At 45.3% G+C, this 12,781-nt stretch overlaps 1 protein-coding gene across 1 annotated transcript in view; it reads left to right on the top strand.

The window, feature by feature from the left end:
* Nucleotides 1–12,781, top strand: part of commd10 (COMM domain containing 10) — a gene marked incomplete at its 5' end in the record, with an annotated part of 51,796 nt that overhangs the window by 4,729 nt on the left and 34,286 nt on the right. The window contains one exon of the mRNA XM_079222235.1: nt 848–958. Within this exon, the coding sequence (XP_079078361.1) occupies nt 848–958 (111 nt within the window). The remainder of the gene's footprint in view (nt 1–847; nt 959–12,781) is intronic.

Below are 12,781 nucleotides of genomic sequence, written 5' to 3' on the forward strand. Positions count from 1 at the left end.
GAGGCAAATGTAATGTATGTGGTAATTACCATATTCATAAGTGTGGTAATACAGTGACTGCTCGTGATACGTGTCGCTGGAGGTCGTCCGGTCCGTCCACGGTCGGCCAACGAGCCATTAATAACTTCTCACTTCAACTAAAGGAAGGTGTTACTTTTCAAGCCTTGGGTCGCCGTCTCATCTTCATGAAATTGGAACGCGAAAGTGAGAAAGTCCCAATTTATCATGAATGAGTTGACAACAAGCCCGAAAATCGGGAATAAATCAGAGGTGCAAGAATATGTTAATTAATAATGATAAACGAGTCCATTCATTGAAATAAAATGAATCTGAAGCTGTTACGATAATGAAAAAAGCTCTTGCGTTATAGTACATTTAATAATGTTGGGGTGACAGTGGATGACATCACCGTGTAGAATATTATCTTGTGATGTTTCATAGGCCGATGGCGATTAATTTATGATTTGCTATCAGTCTTTATGTGCAGCCCGAGACCAAGTTAATGAGGAAAGGCCAAAAACCACAAATGATGTTGAACAGTTTGATCTGCATATTTTCATTTATGATAAATGTATCATAAAGTCAAGTGATATCGTTCTCATCAAAATCAACGATTCCAAAGAGCTTTGTATGAATTAAACACATCGGAATGATTGAGTATTGGTGAAAAATCTAGGTCAAAGATAATATGTAATATACACATAAATATACATATATTTCCTTCAAAATGCTGCTTTGGCTGTTATTTTGAGTCTAGGGCATCTATTAAATTGTGTGTGTGTGTGTGTGTGTGTGTGTGTGTGTGTGTGTGTGTGTGTGTGTGTGTGTGTGTGTGTGTGTGTTGTAGCTGGAGTATGTCGGCTGGCAGTTGAACCTACAGATGGCCCAGTCCAGCCAAGCCAAACTGAAGTCTCCCAGTGCTGTCCTCCAACTGGGTCTTCGCAATGAAGATTCTGAGGTGTGAAAACACACACACACACACACACACACACACACACACACACACACACACACACACACACACACACGTACACAAACAGCTGTCATTTGTTTCACCGCTATGCTTCGCCAATACCATTCACAATAACTACTTAAAAAATAAAAAAAAGCCTTATTATCCAGCGAGATCACAGAGAGCGTATCCGTGTTTATGCCAAATGAGAAGCATCTCCAATCTGTCCCTCTCTCTCTTGCTAATGGTTGGTAATCCCTCTGGTGTCTGTCTTGACCCAGAGGAACCGTAGTGCAAAGACCAGAGATCTGGGAGCTTGTTATCGGAAACCCTCCAGGGTGGTTTGGTTCTCTTGGTAGACTTTCTCTGTCGCTCCAATTGGACCGTGTGTGCATTCATTGGGGGGGAACTAGCTTTGAACTGTTTCCATTTCTGCACAGTATCCGGGCCTGTTGACAATACGTTTTAGGTGGAGTCTAGATGTTTGCCCTATTGAGGTCATTAGTGATTAAAGCGTAGCATCCTAATGAAGGCTTGCCCTAAATATTTGTATGAAGAAAATAAGAGAAAAAACACCAAGGAAACATGATGCAAATATATGGTTTTGACTTTATCTCTTCCACTGTGGCACTTCCCAGTTCCCATTCATTGGTATTCAGTGGAGTTTGTTTGGATCCCAATTAGCTAATGCTGTGTAGTTGCTCTAATAGCCGAGACCTCATGAGCCTCCCTCGCTCACTTCTTTCTTCTCCACTGGGAGAAGCGTTGCTCTGTTGCCGGAGAAGCAGTGAGAACTCAGTCGGCCGTGTCTTTTATCCAGACTTAATGTTTCGATTCTTCCAACAACCCCAAATGTGCCCACACACTTAGTGAGATAAGACGAGTCAAGTGCCCCTTGATGCTTTGACAAATATATAAAAAAAAAAAATATTCCTTGGATTCTAAAATGCTTCACAGGCCCGCTGTGTGTTGGCTCGGACGCTGGAAATGATTTTTAGTTATGACTGCTTCCTTTTCAAAGGTTTTTTTGTCTCAAAATGGTGGGACTGATTATCCCCCGAGCCTGGATAGCGTTGACTAGTCAAGTGTCTTTCTTGCACGCTGCTTTGTATTCAGTCCCCAGAGAATGCCGGCTCAGCCTAAACGTGGAATTAGGCATGACATATTCAAATTACTGCCGTCCTACATGCGAGCCTATAGGCTTGAGCCTCGGGGAAAAAAAAATATATATATGTATATGTTCTTCTTTATCTTTGTGAATGTGACAGCAGTTGGAATGTTGTTGTTGTTTTAGTTCTGGACTATTTTCTGCTTTCCTCAGCTAGCAGAAGAGGCATTAATTTATTTAAATCCACTTAGACAATTCCCCTTGTGGGAGGAGATGGAGGCGGGAGGGGCTAAAGCAAGAAGCGAGACCAACTTCACTGCACAGCCCTGGGGGTTCACCTCCTCTGGTGACCTGCAGGGGGCACTGTTGCCTTGCAGGTCGGCAAAGCGTCCCCTGTGGGCAGTCAAGTATCTGAGAGATGGATAGGATACCTCATTTAACTTTGTGTTCAGGCACTTTTCAGATTACAGTTTCCTGACAGTAAGTTTGTTTCCTTCCAAAAACTCTCTGAGAATTGCTTCCCGAACGTCAAAACACTGCCACTCCCATCATGACTGAGGAGTAAATTAGTTGCGAATGCATGTGAACTTCAGCCGCCACTGTCATGCTAATTACGAAGCAGATTTGCAACATCCTCACAGCTGACTGTCTAAAAGAAAAAGGGGAAAGGCAAAATAAGGAAATTAGGGAGAAATTAGAGGATAACAGGTGGCAAAGGGGAGAAAACCAATATGAAAACACATGGGGAGTAAAATAATGATGATGAAGAGGATAAGGGAAAGAAAAAGAAAGAGAAGCAGAGAAAAGGCGAGGGTGGCCGTCCGTATATTATTGATTGCCGGGAACCCAAGTGGAGAGTCAGAGACTCCCCCATCTGACCAGCCGCCTGCTTCATTAACACTCTCCCCGAGGAGGAAGAGGAGGAAGAGGAGGAGGAGGACTGCCAGGGAGCTTCACATCTCCTTCACCAAACAATATGTGACACACAGTATATCAACAGTACAGTGGAGGAGATGTTGGACGACATTATTGGACAAATAGATTTTTATTTTTTCTGTTTCCATTGAAGCATTTTATTGTCAGGGGGATTTCTTCTTCATAAAACGTCCCCGCTCTGCCTCCAAAACAACATGTATTGAAATTATAGATCACTGTTTCTGCAGCAGCAGTCGGTGTAAAACATCCCACCCGGGGGAGCTGCTATGTCCCTAAACTGGATTTGTATCGGCCTCAGTGGAAAGTTGCTGGTGAATTCAATTCAGTTTATTTTGCATTGCCCAAAATCACAAATTTGCCTCTGAGGGCTTTACAATCTGTACACATACGACATCCCTGTCCCGGGACCTCAGATCGGATCAGGAAAAACTTCCCAAAAAATAGAAAAAGGGAAGAAACCTTCGGGAGAGCAACAGAGGAGGATCCCTCTCCCCGGATGGACAGAAGCAATAGATGTCATGTGACCAGATTGAACAACGTAACAGAGTTACAGCACATGCAATGAATATGACAGAAATTATTCATGTAATGAGGAGTCGATCCATGAAGCAGAAGGAGGTAGAGAGGAGGGGCATCAGCAGGAGGCAGGACCGGCTCCAGACACAATGTCCTCACACCCACGAGATAATGTTTCACGGGTGAGGTCTCCAGTTTATCCCCCTTAAGGATGGATGGGATGGCCTCAATCATTGAAGGTACGGCACGAGACCTGTTGCATCCCAAAGAAGAAGCAGCTGAGGCATTAAAAAGATCTGGGTGCTGGAATCGGAGGAAGAAGACGAGGATGCAGGGGAAGGTGATCGGAAGGACGCAGAGAAGAGGAATGGGGATTAGGAAAACTGAGAGATGACAGTGGGAAAGGATGAATAGAAGGATGGGTATAAGCTTCAACAACAACAACAACAACAACGATGAAACATTTGGAGGAGAGTGGGGGATTTGTGTAAATGTCCTTTTGTGGTTTGTGTTAACTAGAGCAGCGCCCGTTTGAAAATATGCCTACAACTCATTATACCAGAACGAAACGTCCAAAAGGCCTTAAGTCATGCCAACAAATATGCAACTCAACTACTTACTGTGTACTAATACTTCAGAGGGAAGCATTGTAGTACTACATTTACCTCACAGAGAAATGTTACGTTGCAGATTCAAATATATACCAATTGAAATAAGAAGCATTAATATTCAGCATCGTGTTAGAATTCAAGGCTCAACCTTGAACCGACGCTAAGTATATTCCAGCACAATGTGCTGGTGATGCCTCTTTCACTCTTCACCGGAGTAAGAATGGTAATGCAGGACTTTTACTGTGCGTTATTAAAACTATTTTCTTTCTACTTCTTTTACCACCGCCAATACCAACGTTCCCAGTTAGAGAAAGGGTGAAAAGTAAAGCCAGACAGTGTTTGCCTGAGCCTCCAAACCCTTAAATACGCACCTAAGGCCAGAAACATTGGAGATGATTTCCCATCATGCATATTGGTCGCTTGTTTTGACATAATCACTGCGGTTGTAAAACAGAGCATTGATTTATTTTGCTGGTGGTAATCGTTATTAGCGCTATAAGTGAGTATCAAGTCTTCCAGCGGTTAACTCCAGTCTTACTGAGGGTGGAAAAACACACCCAAGAACTCACGCTCACACCGGGGAAATACACCAAATTCGACAGAGGCGATCATCCGGTCCCCGGATAAACAGACGGCAAAAGTGAAGTAGATCGGATCGGTGCTTCTAGATATGGGACATCTGGAAAGAAGACGGAGAGTTATAGTTTGATAATACCACTAATAGTGGAATGTACCGGATGGAATGTTTCAAATCTGCTTTTATCTGTGTTTTAAGCACACTATCCAGCCTCTAGTTCTTTTCCCGCTCCTCAGACCTTGATCTAAGCAGGAGGCCGACACAGTCTATCTATCGTCTGCAGAGATCTGGTCTTCGTGCCATGAAGGTGTGCTCGAAGAGAAGCAAAAACGCCAGGAAGCAGCAAACGCACACAGAAAATGTGACGTTGTCGTGTTGTAAATTGGTCACTTTATATCTGTGCCGCTTCCGCTCTCTTGCTTGAGGAAAAGGAGACCTCAGAATATGACGCACAAAGATTACGCAACACCAAATTATTGGTTTTGTAGGTTAAGATGTGTGCGTCTGTGCCAAAATTGCCAAGAAACACGCTCACACACACACAAGTGGTGAAAGCCTGAAAGATTTAAGTCTTTACAACTGTGTTTTCGACCAAGCTGCTGACATTTTCAGATGAATGAGAAATGCGGCAAACATGTATTTAGTGGCATGAAGACATGCTATTGTCTTTTTTTGCGATCAACCTTTTCTTTAACAATATAAACATAAAACGTACAAAACAAATACGCCTCAGGAGATCAGGCAAATAGTAGCTTAAAATAAGACAAAGATAATAAGAGCGACATTATGAATAACACATTTAAGATGTGATGAAGGTAAGCTGAAGTGCCATTAGTCATATTTTAAAATATTGGGCACAGAATCAGCAGCATTAATCATTCATTCCGTTGCACAGTTAATTTGTGCAGTAAAAAGCTGCAGGTATGGTCTAAGACGGGAAGAAAAAGAACAGATTCAGTGTTTGATAGGGAGATAATGAGGCTTTTAATGAGTGGGTATCATATTCTTTGCAGTACTTAAAACAGCTGACGGTTTGTCTTTGTTGTTTTTAAATAGCCGCCTGACACTGACAAATCATTTACGAGGAAAGGCGATATGGTCGTTGGCACCGCCGCGGCCTACAGTGAACAATGTACTGTACGAGATACTTGTTCCAGAATTATGCAACAGGCAGACTTCCCATGTCATCAGGACCAGGGGCCATTGGCCATCGGCAGCAGGAGGAGGAGGAGCCATCTAGCTCGGTGGTTCCCAACCTTTTGGGCTTGTGAACGAGACATTAAAGTACATTGAACACCGCCTTATCAGAGGTTTTAGTTCTACTTACTGCCAGCACTTTAAGCAACACGTTTAACTCAATTAAATGACTTTGAGCTTGAAAAAAAACAAGATTACCCCCGTTTGAGTCTACTGTGTGGAAAACACTGTGTAATCCGATTGTATAGAAGTCTATGAGAAAATGACCTAACTTCTCTCCTGATTTATTATCTCAGTAAACATTGCAGTCTTTTTCAACACAGCATGATGTCCATTTAGTAAATGATGGTCCCATTGAGAGTCAAACGGACCATAAAGCAGGGTAGGCTTTAGGGCGGGACTACCGTGTGATTGGCAGGTCGTCACCACGTCGTTCTCCGGTCTCGTAGTTGTCCGTGTTTCCGTCTTTAACCCTTTCACAGTGTGTGTGTGTGTGTGTGTGTGTGTGTGTGTGTGTGTGTGTGTTGCAGTGACTTGTAACATCAACGGGGACCTAAAATGACACTACCAAGCATTTGGGTTGCACTTCAGTAGCTCCACCCCCTCTGGTGTCACTTCTGGTTGCAAAAAAAAACCAAGATGGCGACGGACAAAATGCCGAACTCTGAACGGCAGAATGGGTGACATCGCGACGACTACATCCACTCCTTCTGGGTCTTCTGGGGCACCCTGGAGTGCTGGCTCACTCTCTCCATCGCTTTAGCTCTCTTTCCCCCCTCAGTATCCATCTTCTTTTTTTATTCATAAACATGCAAGTAGACACTGATGTCGCTTTGAGTTTGAGAGTTGAAATCTCTTCCCCCCCCCCCTGTGGAATCTGAATGAGCCTCTGCTCCGCCGAACAAGAGCAGGGCGACATTTATAATACAGAACATCCACTTGCAAGGCATCCACCGCCGATTTCAATATTTATTGTGGACACGCCAGGCCACAAAGGGACTGGGGTAAGAGCTAGTGAGCTGATGTAGCTTCCACTTGCTGGCTCAGACTTCAAAGGAAATGTTTAACTGATAGCTGGAGACCGACTTGATGAGAATTGATACTGCAAAGCTCTTTTGGGGTTTCAAACCGCAAAAGAGAAAAGTGAACTTAATGCAGCTTCGAGACAAAATCCCAAACAGATTTTTTTTCTCGTGCCCCCCGAACATTCAATCAAAATTTGTGAGCAAAGACTTCTCTCTCCCAGAGTCCCAATGTTACTCGATAGGACGCTAACATTGATAATTGATAATGAACTTGAAAATGACTTGTTTTTTTGGGCTTGGACTGTTCTTAGCTGGACAAAACCAGCAATTTAAAGACAGATTTCAAGGCATTCGTTTCACAATTTCTCACATTGTGTGGAACAAATGTCAAGAGGTTAGCTGCAGCCTCTCTCCAACCTTTTATACCGAGGTCAAAGGTCAGCAGTACCTTTTTTAAGCTAGTAGGGTTGTGTCAGTGCACTTTCAGACAATGATTGATCTCTCTCTCAGACCTGTTCCCGGACTTCTTGGTCAATGTCTCCATTTTGCGGCGTCTCTACTTCCCCCAGTACAAATTAAATAAATAAAAAAGTCAACTTTCCTTCATCTTTTGTTGAATGCCACACTGTACGACCACAATGTTTCATTTCTTGCAAGAAACAAGAAAAATACATGTTTCTTCCCTCACTGTACCTTTTTGGATACGACGGAACAAAGTGTGCTTTCAGTGAAGCGTCTGACTGAAATGATGCTTCCAGCCGTATCCCGTCTCCTAGTCTCGCTCCTCAGGAGGAGAGTGTGAGCATCACAGAAGCCCTGCTGTTAATTGTGCTCATTCATACACAAAGAATTGTCAGAAAGATCACATTTCTGCCAGATCAGTTCTTTGACGCGTTATTCTACTTCAACACATGCTCTTCCTCTTTTTCCAGCATCTTCTTTTTTTTTGTTATTGATCCCCAAAAATGAATGTCCTCCTTTTCTCTTCTTTCATTTCTGACTTATTCATGAGTGTATCTTCCATTTTGTGTCAAGTTGTCCCCAGCTAGCTCCGAAATCACGAGTCAGCTTATTCTAGTTTGTGGGAACCTGCTTGTTTTTGTTTGTTTGTTTTGGTTATCAAAGCATCAGACATGAAAGACTTCCCTTCTTGTCATTCTAATTTATTTCCTCTGTTCTGGCTTCCAGCGCCAGCGTTGTAATCACGGAGGAGCGGAAGCTCTTTTGTCGAAAAGCGCACGCGCAAACCTGCGCGGAAACACACAAACGAAGCCCTCCCAGTGAAGGCTGTGACTTTTATTTATTAACCGGCAATGAGGAATGCAATCAAACACCCCGTTTTGACTTCCGCGAGGAGGTGCTGCGATCGGGAAGGGTCCCTGAACGCCTCCCTCCCTGCCTCGGCACGTCTCCGTAAAAAAAAAAACCCATCTCGAGCGTGGCAGGCCAAACTTCGAGCGCAACTTCGAAGCCCCGAAAAAAAGCCCCGTTCCCGCCCTCCGTGTAAACCCGACAAGCACCCCGCAGTCGAGCCAACCCTTTCCCATTGATCGCTCGAGGGATTACGCGACCCGATCAATAAATCGGAGAGCTCCGATGTAAAAATGCCGTTGCGTTGAAATCCTTCTTAGCGAGCCGCCCACCAGCCCGGAGGGACAAAGGCCGCTTTGTCCCTCCATCTCTACTTGCCTTGCTCTACATGTCCGGAGATGCTTTGTTTCTTGTGTGCACATCTTTTTAAGGGTCTCCCCCCCCTCTCTCTCTCTCTCTCTCTCTTTCTCTCCATCTCTCTCTCTCCGTCTATTTTCTCCATCCCTCCCCTGTTCCCACTGGTGATTTTGTTTTTTCTCTCTTGTGGGATTTGGGATGCCATTCATTGGGGGGCGCATTGTTCGCCTCTTATCCATTCCAGAGGATGGGCCCCGAGAGGCGGACCGGGCGACTGTGGGTGCTCTTGTCTCCCTCTCCCCCCTTTGCTCCTCGGCACCCGGCTCCTCGCTCCTTGCCATACGATGATGTCATGGCTTTCATTTTCACCGAGGGGACCGGGTGGGGGGGGGCAACCATTGATTCTCCTATTACACACTCTCTATATCTCCTTCTACCTCGCCCCCTTCTAACCTCCTCTCCTGTTTCTCCCCCCCCCCCCCCTGCCGGTCCCCCCTTTTTTCCACGGATTCTTTTGCTTCTCAAAAGGCGCCTGGGGGATTTGGGGATGTTTGGATGTTGTTCAGCACACCCACGATACATGCCCCGACACCCAGATAGGGAAGCCGTCAAACCCCTGCAAATCCAACTGCAACTCCCATTTAAATCCCATTGATTTAACGTCCCCTCCTTTTTCATTCTCACATCTCTCAGTCCTGTGATCAGCTTTTCATTTCTCCGGGGCGATTCACTTCAGTTTGTGAAGTAATCATTAATCCCCTGATAATGCGGTGCCGTTTTGCTGTAGCCGGTAGCGGTGGTAAAAGAGTGCTTAAGACTCCCCTGATTTTCCGATCTGCATGTGTGTGTTTTGGGGTTGTTGTTGGGAGTTTATTTTTTCCGAGAGGCTGCTCTTGCCTCTTGGCTGAACCGTGCCGGGGCGGGAAATCTATTTCAGTTTAAACAAGACGCACTGATTGCAGAAGCACGGAGCCAAATCACATCCATTCATTCCAGTAGAAGTTGGCTGATAGGCGCACACTCATCGGGGCCCGAATATTCTCCCTGATGCAGAAATATGATCGTGTCATTTACAGGTCCGGGCATCTGTGTCGTGGCGGCGTTCTGTCGTTTCTCTGCACCGTCCTCCGCTTCATGTTCGACAACGGTCGTCTTTGTCTGCTTGCATCACGCTGAGACGGGATATAATGGCAATGAAAGGATATGAGCTTTAGGCTTCTTCCCGCCTTTTGAAATAATGATTATAATGAGTGGGTTGGAGCCTGGCACGGTTGTCATCCCACATGCAGCGATAGGGCACGGAGAGCTTCCTCCGCCTGTATCAACAAATTGTCACCAGTGTGCCACTGAACACCACCTCTTAGATTTCCACATGGCTAGTTATGAGTTCAAAACGTGTGTTTGGTCGACCCTGGGCATCGGTTTCTTTGTACTGATGCCTTTTCGATACGCTACACCGCTTCTTGCAACACAACACAGCAGAACCGGAGAAAAATGGTCTTCTTCGGGGTTGCAGCTGTGAGCGCCAAGCGCCAGTGAAGCGTCACATATTGTGCCCGTGTAGACGGCTGCATTGGTTCAGATTCGATTAAATCAATGCAATACATTACGTTTCAATGATGTATTGAGAGAAGCGGCTGAATCCTCCGGCGTATGCGAGACTTCGGAGTGAGGATTATGAACACCATTTTTCCTCAGAAACGCTTTGAGTTCACATAACAAAACAAATCAAAAATGTTCATTTAAATAAATAAATAAACACCCGAGTACAAATCTGACCCGGGCGACTTTGTCTCAGTTTTCCAACCAACTCAAATAGCGCTGCAAACTATCATTGTCTCTTATCATAATTACAGTGGGTTTGTTAATGTCATGTCATGTTTGTGTCTGTCGGTTAGACATGAACAGTTTTTTGCTTCATCGGAAGAAGGCAGCTGACGTTGTCTCCTGCAAACTGTACTGTAAACTCTCCCAACTCTCTTTCTCACACACACACACACACACACACACACACACACACCCTCCTCCTCCTCTGTCCCTGTGCATGAGAGCGACAGTGTCTACATACCACGGGTGCACAGGCTGGCTGCCTTGGCGATCTTCGAGCTCTGCCACCGTCGTGAAAAAAAAAAAAAGAACGGGCCCTTCCAGTCGTGAATAGCGGCCGTTACTCGTCTTGTGCGAGCCCGCGAACCCCCCGCCCCCCATCCCCCTCCTCCTCCCCTCCGCACTCCAACCAGCGTGCCAAGCTAATACATTAAAATGCATACTGTTTCGAAAAACAGCAGCCCTCGGCCGAAGGGGGTTGAGTGCCACTTATTGTTTTACCCACGCCGCACACATTTAGAAGGGAGGGAAGATGCTCTTGATGAACTTGAGGTTGCTTCATCGTCACCAGGACGGGCCCAGAATGCAGCGCTGCATTCAAAAACCTCGCCAGCCGCTCGTCAGTTCCCACCTCCGTTGGATGACAGACAGATTTTGCGAGGCTTGGCAGCGGAGGCCTGGCATGACACGGCACCTTCCCTGTTCCTCCGTATCAGGCGTCGGTACAACCAGCCGCCATAATCACCGTGTTATGGCTCTCTCACACACACACACACACACACACACACACTCTGTGTTGCTCGGCTTGTTCGTCTTGGCGCCGGAGCCGGTGAGTGTCTCGCCTCTCTCTGGCTCTGCAGCGCCGAGCGTCCTGATTTAGAGGCTCCTAAAACCTGAAGATTTCTTTTCAGGTTTAAGAAGATACCCGGAGAGGAATTTTTTAGGAAATGTTAGATCACTGCGTGGGTGAAAATATGGTGGGATTTTCACTGCAGAGCTCTGCAAGCTCTCATTGGTTGATACGAGGTGACACACGGTTTATACCACACACACACACACACACACACACACACACACACACACACACACACACAACGTTAACTTGTAAATGTGAATATTCCATTTAGTTTGTCTCCACAGGTTCGTATGGGCAAAACATATTGACAACTCCACTTTCTGGGACCATTTATTTCAGACTCGAGCACGTCAAGATATTTTCCAAATGTATTTATTTTTTACTTTTAAAGCTTTTAGAAACCGACTGCAACGTCTTCGCCGGTATGCCGGAAAAACCTTTTTTACATGTTTTAGGGGAATCTTCCGATGTGTCCTCGATGGTGTGGGCATGGCCTAAATACAAGAGTTGAAAGGCTCAAGGGGGTTGAGCTGGAAGTCTTGTAAACAGTAAGCCTTGGATAAAGGCTCCCTCTGCCCACGGATAAACTGCCAGCTCCAGTCATCCCAATTCAGGGTTCGACAGCTTTTTAAGGTGCTTAATGTGATTTGTCTCCTTTCAGTGTTTGCACCCTCCCTCTAGGAAGTGTGGGAGGTGTGAACAAACAAAGTGAAAGCACCGCGCTATTTCCAGACATTAATTCTTCTTTTTTTTTCCTTCTCTCCCTTAGTCAGGTGCCATTTAAATAGAATATACTGTACACATCGCTGTTGAAACCCTCAGTATTATTCATTTGATTGTTTTTCTCTGTTGGACTCTCGTGATACCATCGTGCTTCTAACGGCTTCCTGGAGGCCCGGTGGCTTTCTGGATGTACATCATAAGGCACTTATAGTTATGTTTACATTCTGTGAAACAGAAAGCCTTCTTGTAAACAGACCATCGACAATGAAATGTCTGTAATAAAGTACAATGCCGTTCTGGGACATGTAGGCTCTCTGGCCTCCATTAGGAGCGTGTAGCCATGGCGATGTGTTTGATGCTCAGCCATTTATTAAACAAAATTGTCTCCCCATTGAACGTATTTATACTTTATTACCTGTGCACTATAACGCTCCCAACTCCTCCCTCACTCCCCTACCTTCTGCTGCACATCCTCTGATTGTTGCTCAGTGTCGAGGAGAATGAATGAGCGGAGATACGTGTGTGTGTGTGTGTGTGTGTGTGTGTGTGTGTGTGTGTGTGTGTGTGTGTGTGTGTGTGTGTGTGTGTGTGCAGTCGGTGAGAAAGCTATTTTTAGCGTCTCTAAAGGATGAGTCACTGTGACGTATGAATAGATAATAAATTATCCCTCCAACTCCATCATTGCCACGTGACGTCCATCCCATTTCTTTGTGTCATTATCTTGCCATCTCCTCAATCTGTCATATTTTCCATATTCAACACCTCTCTTTTCGTCGTCTCTCTCC

This window comes from Taurulus bubalis (assembly GCF_910589615.1).
Source record: "Taurulus bubalis genome assembly, chromosome: 8".
NCBI lineage: Eukaryota > Metazoa > Chordata > Actinopteri > Perciformes > Cottidae > Taurulus > Taurulus bubalis.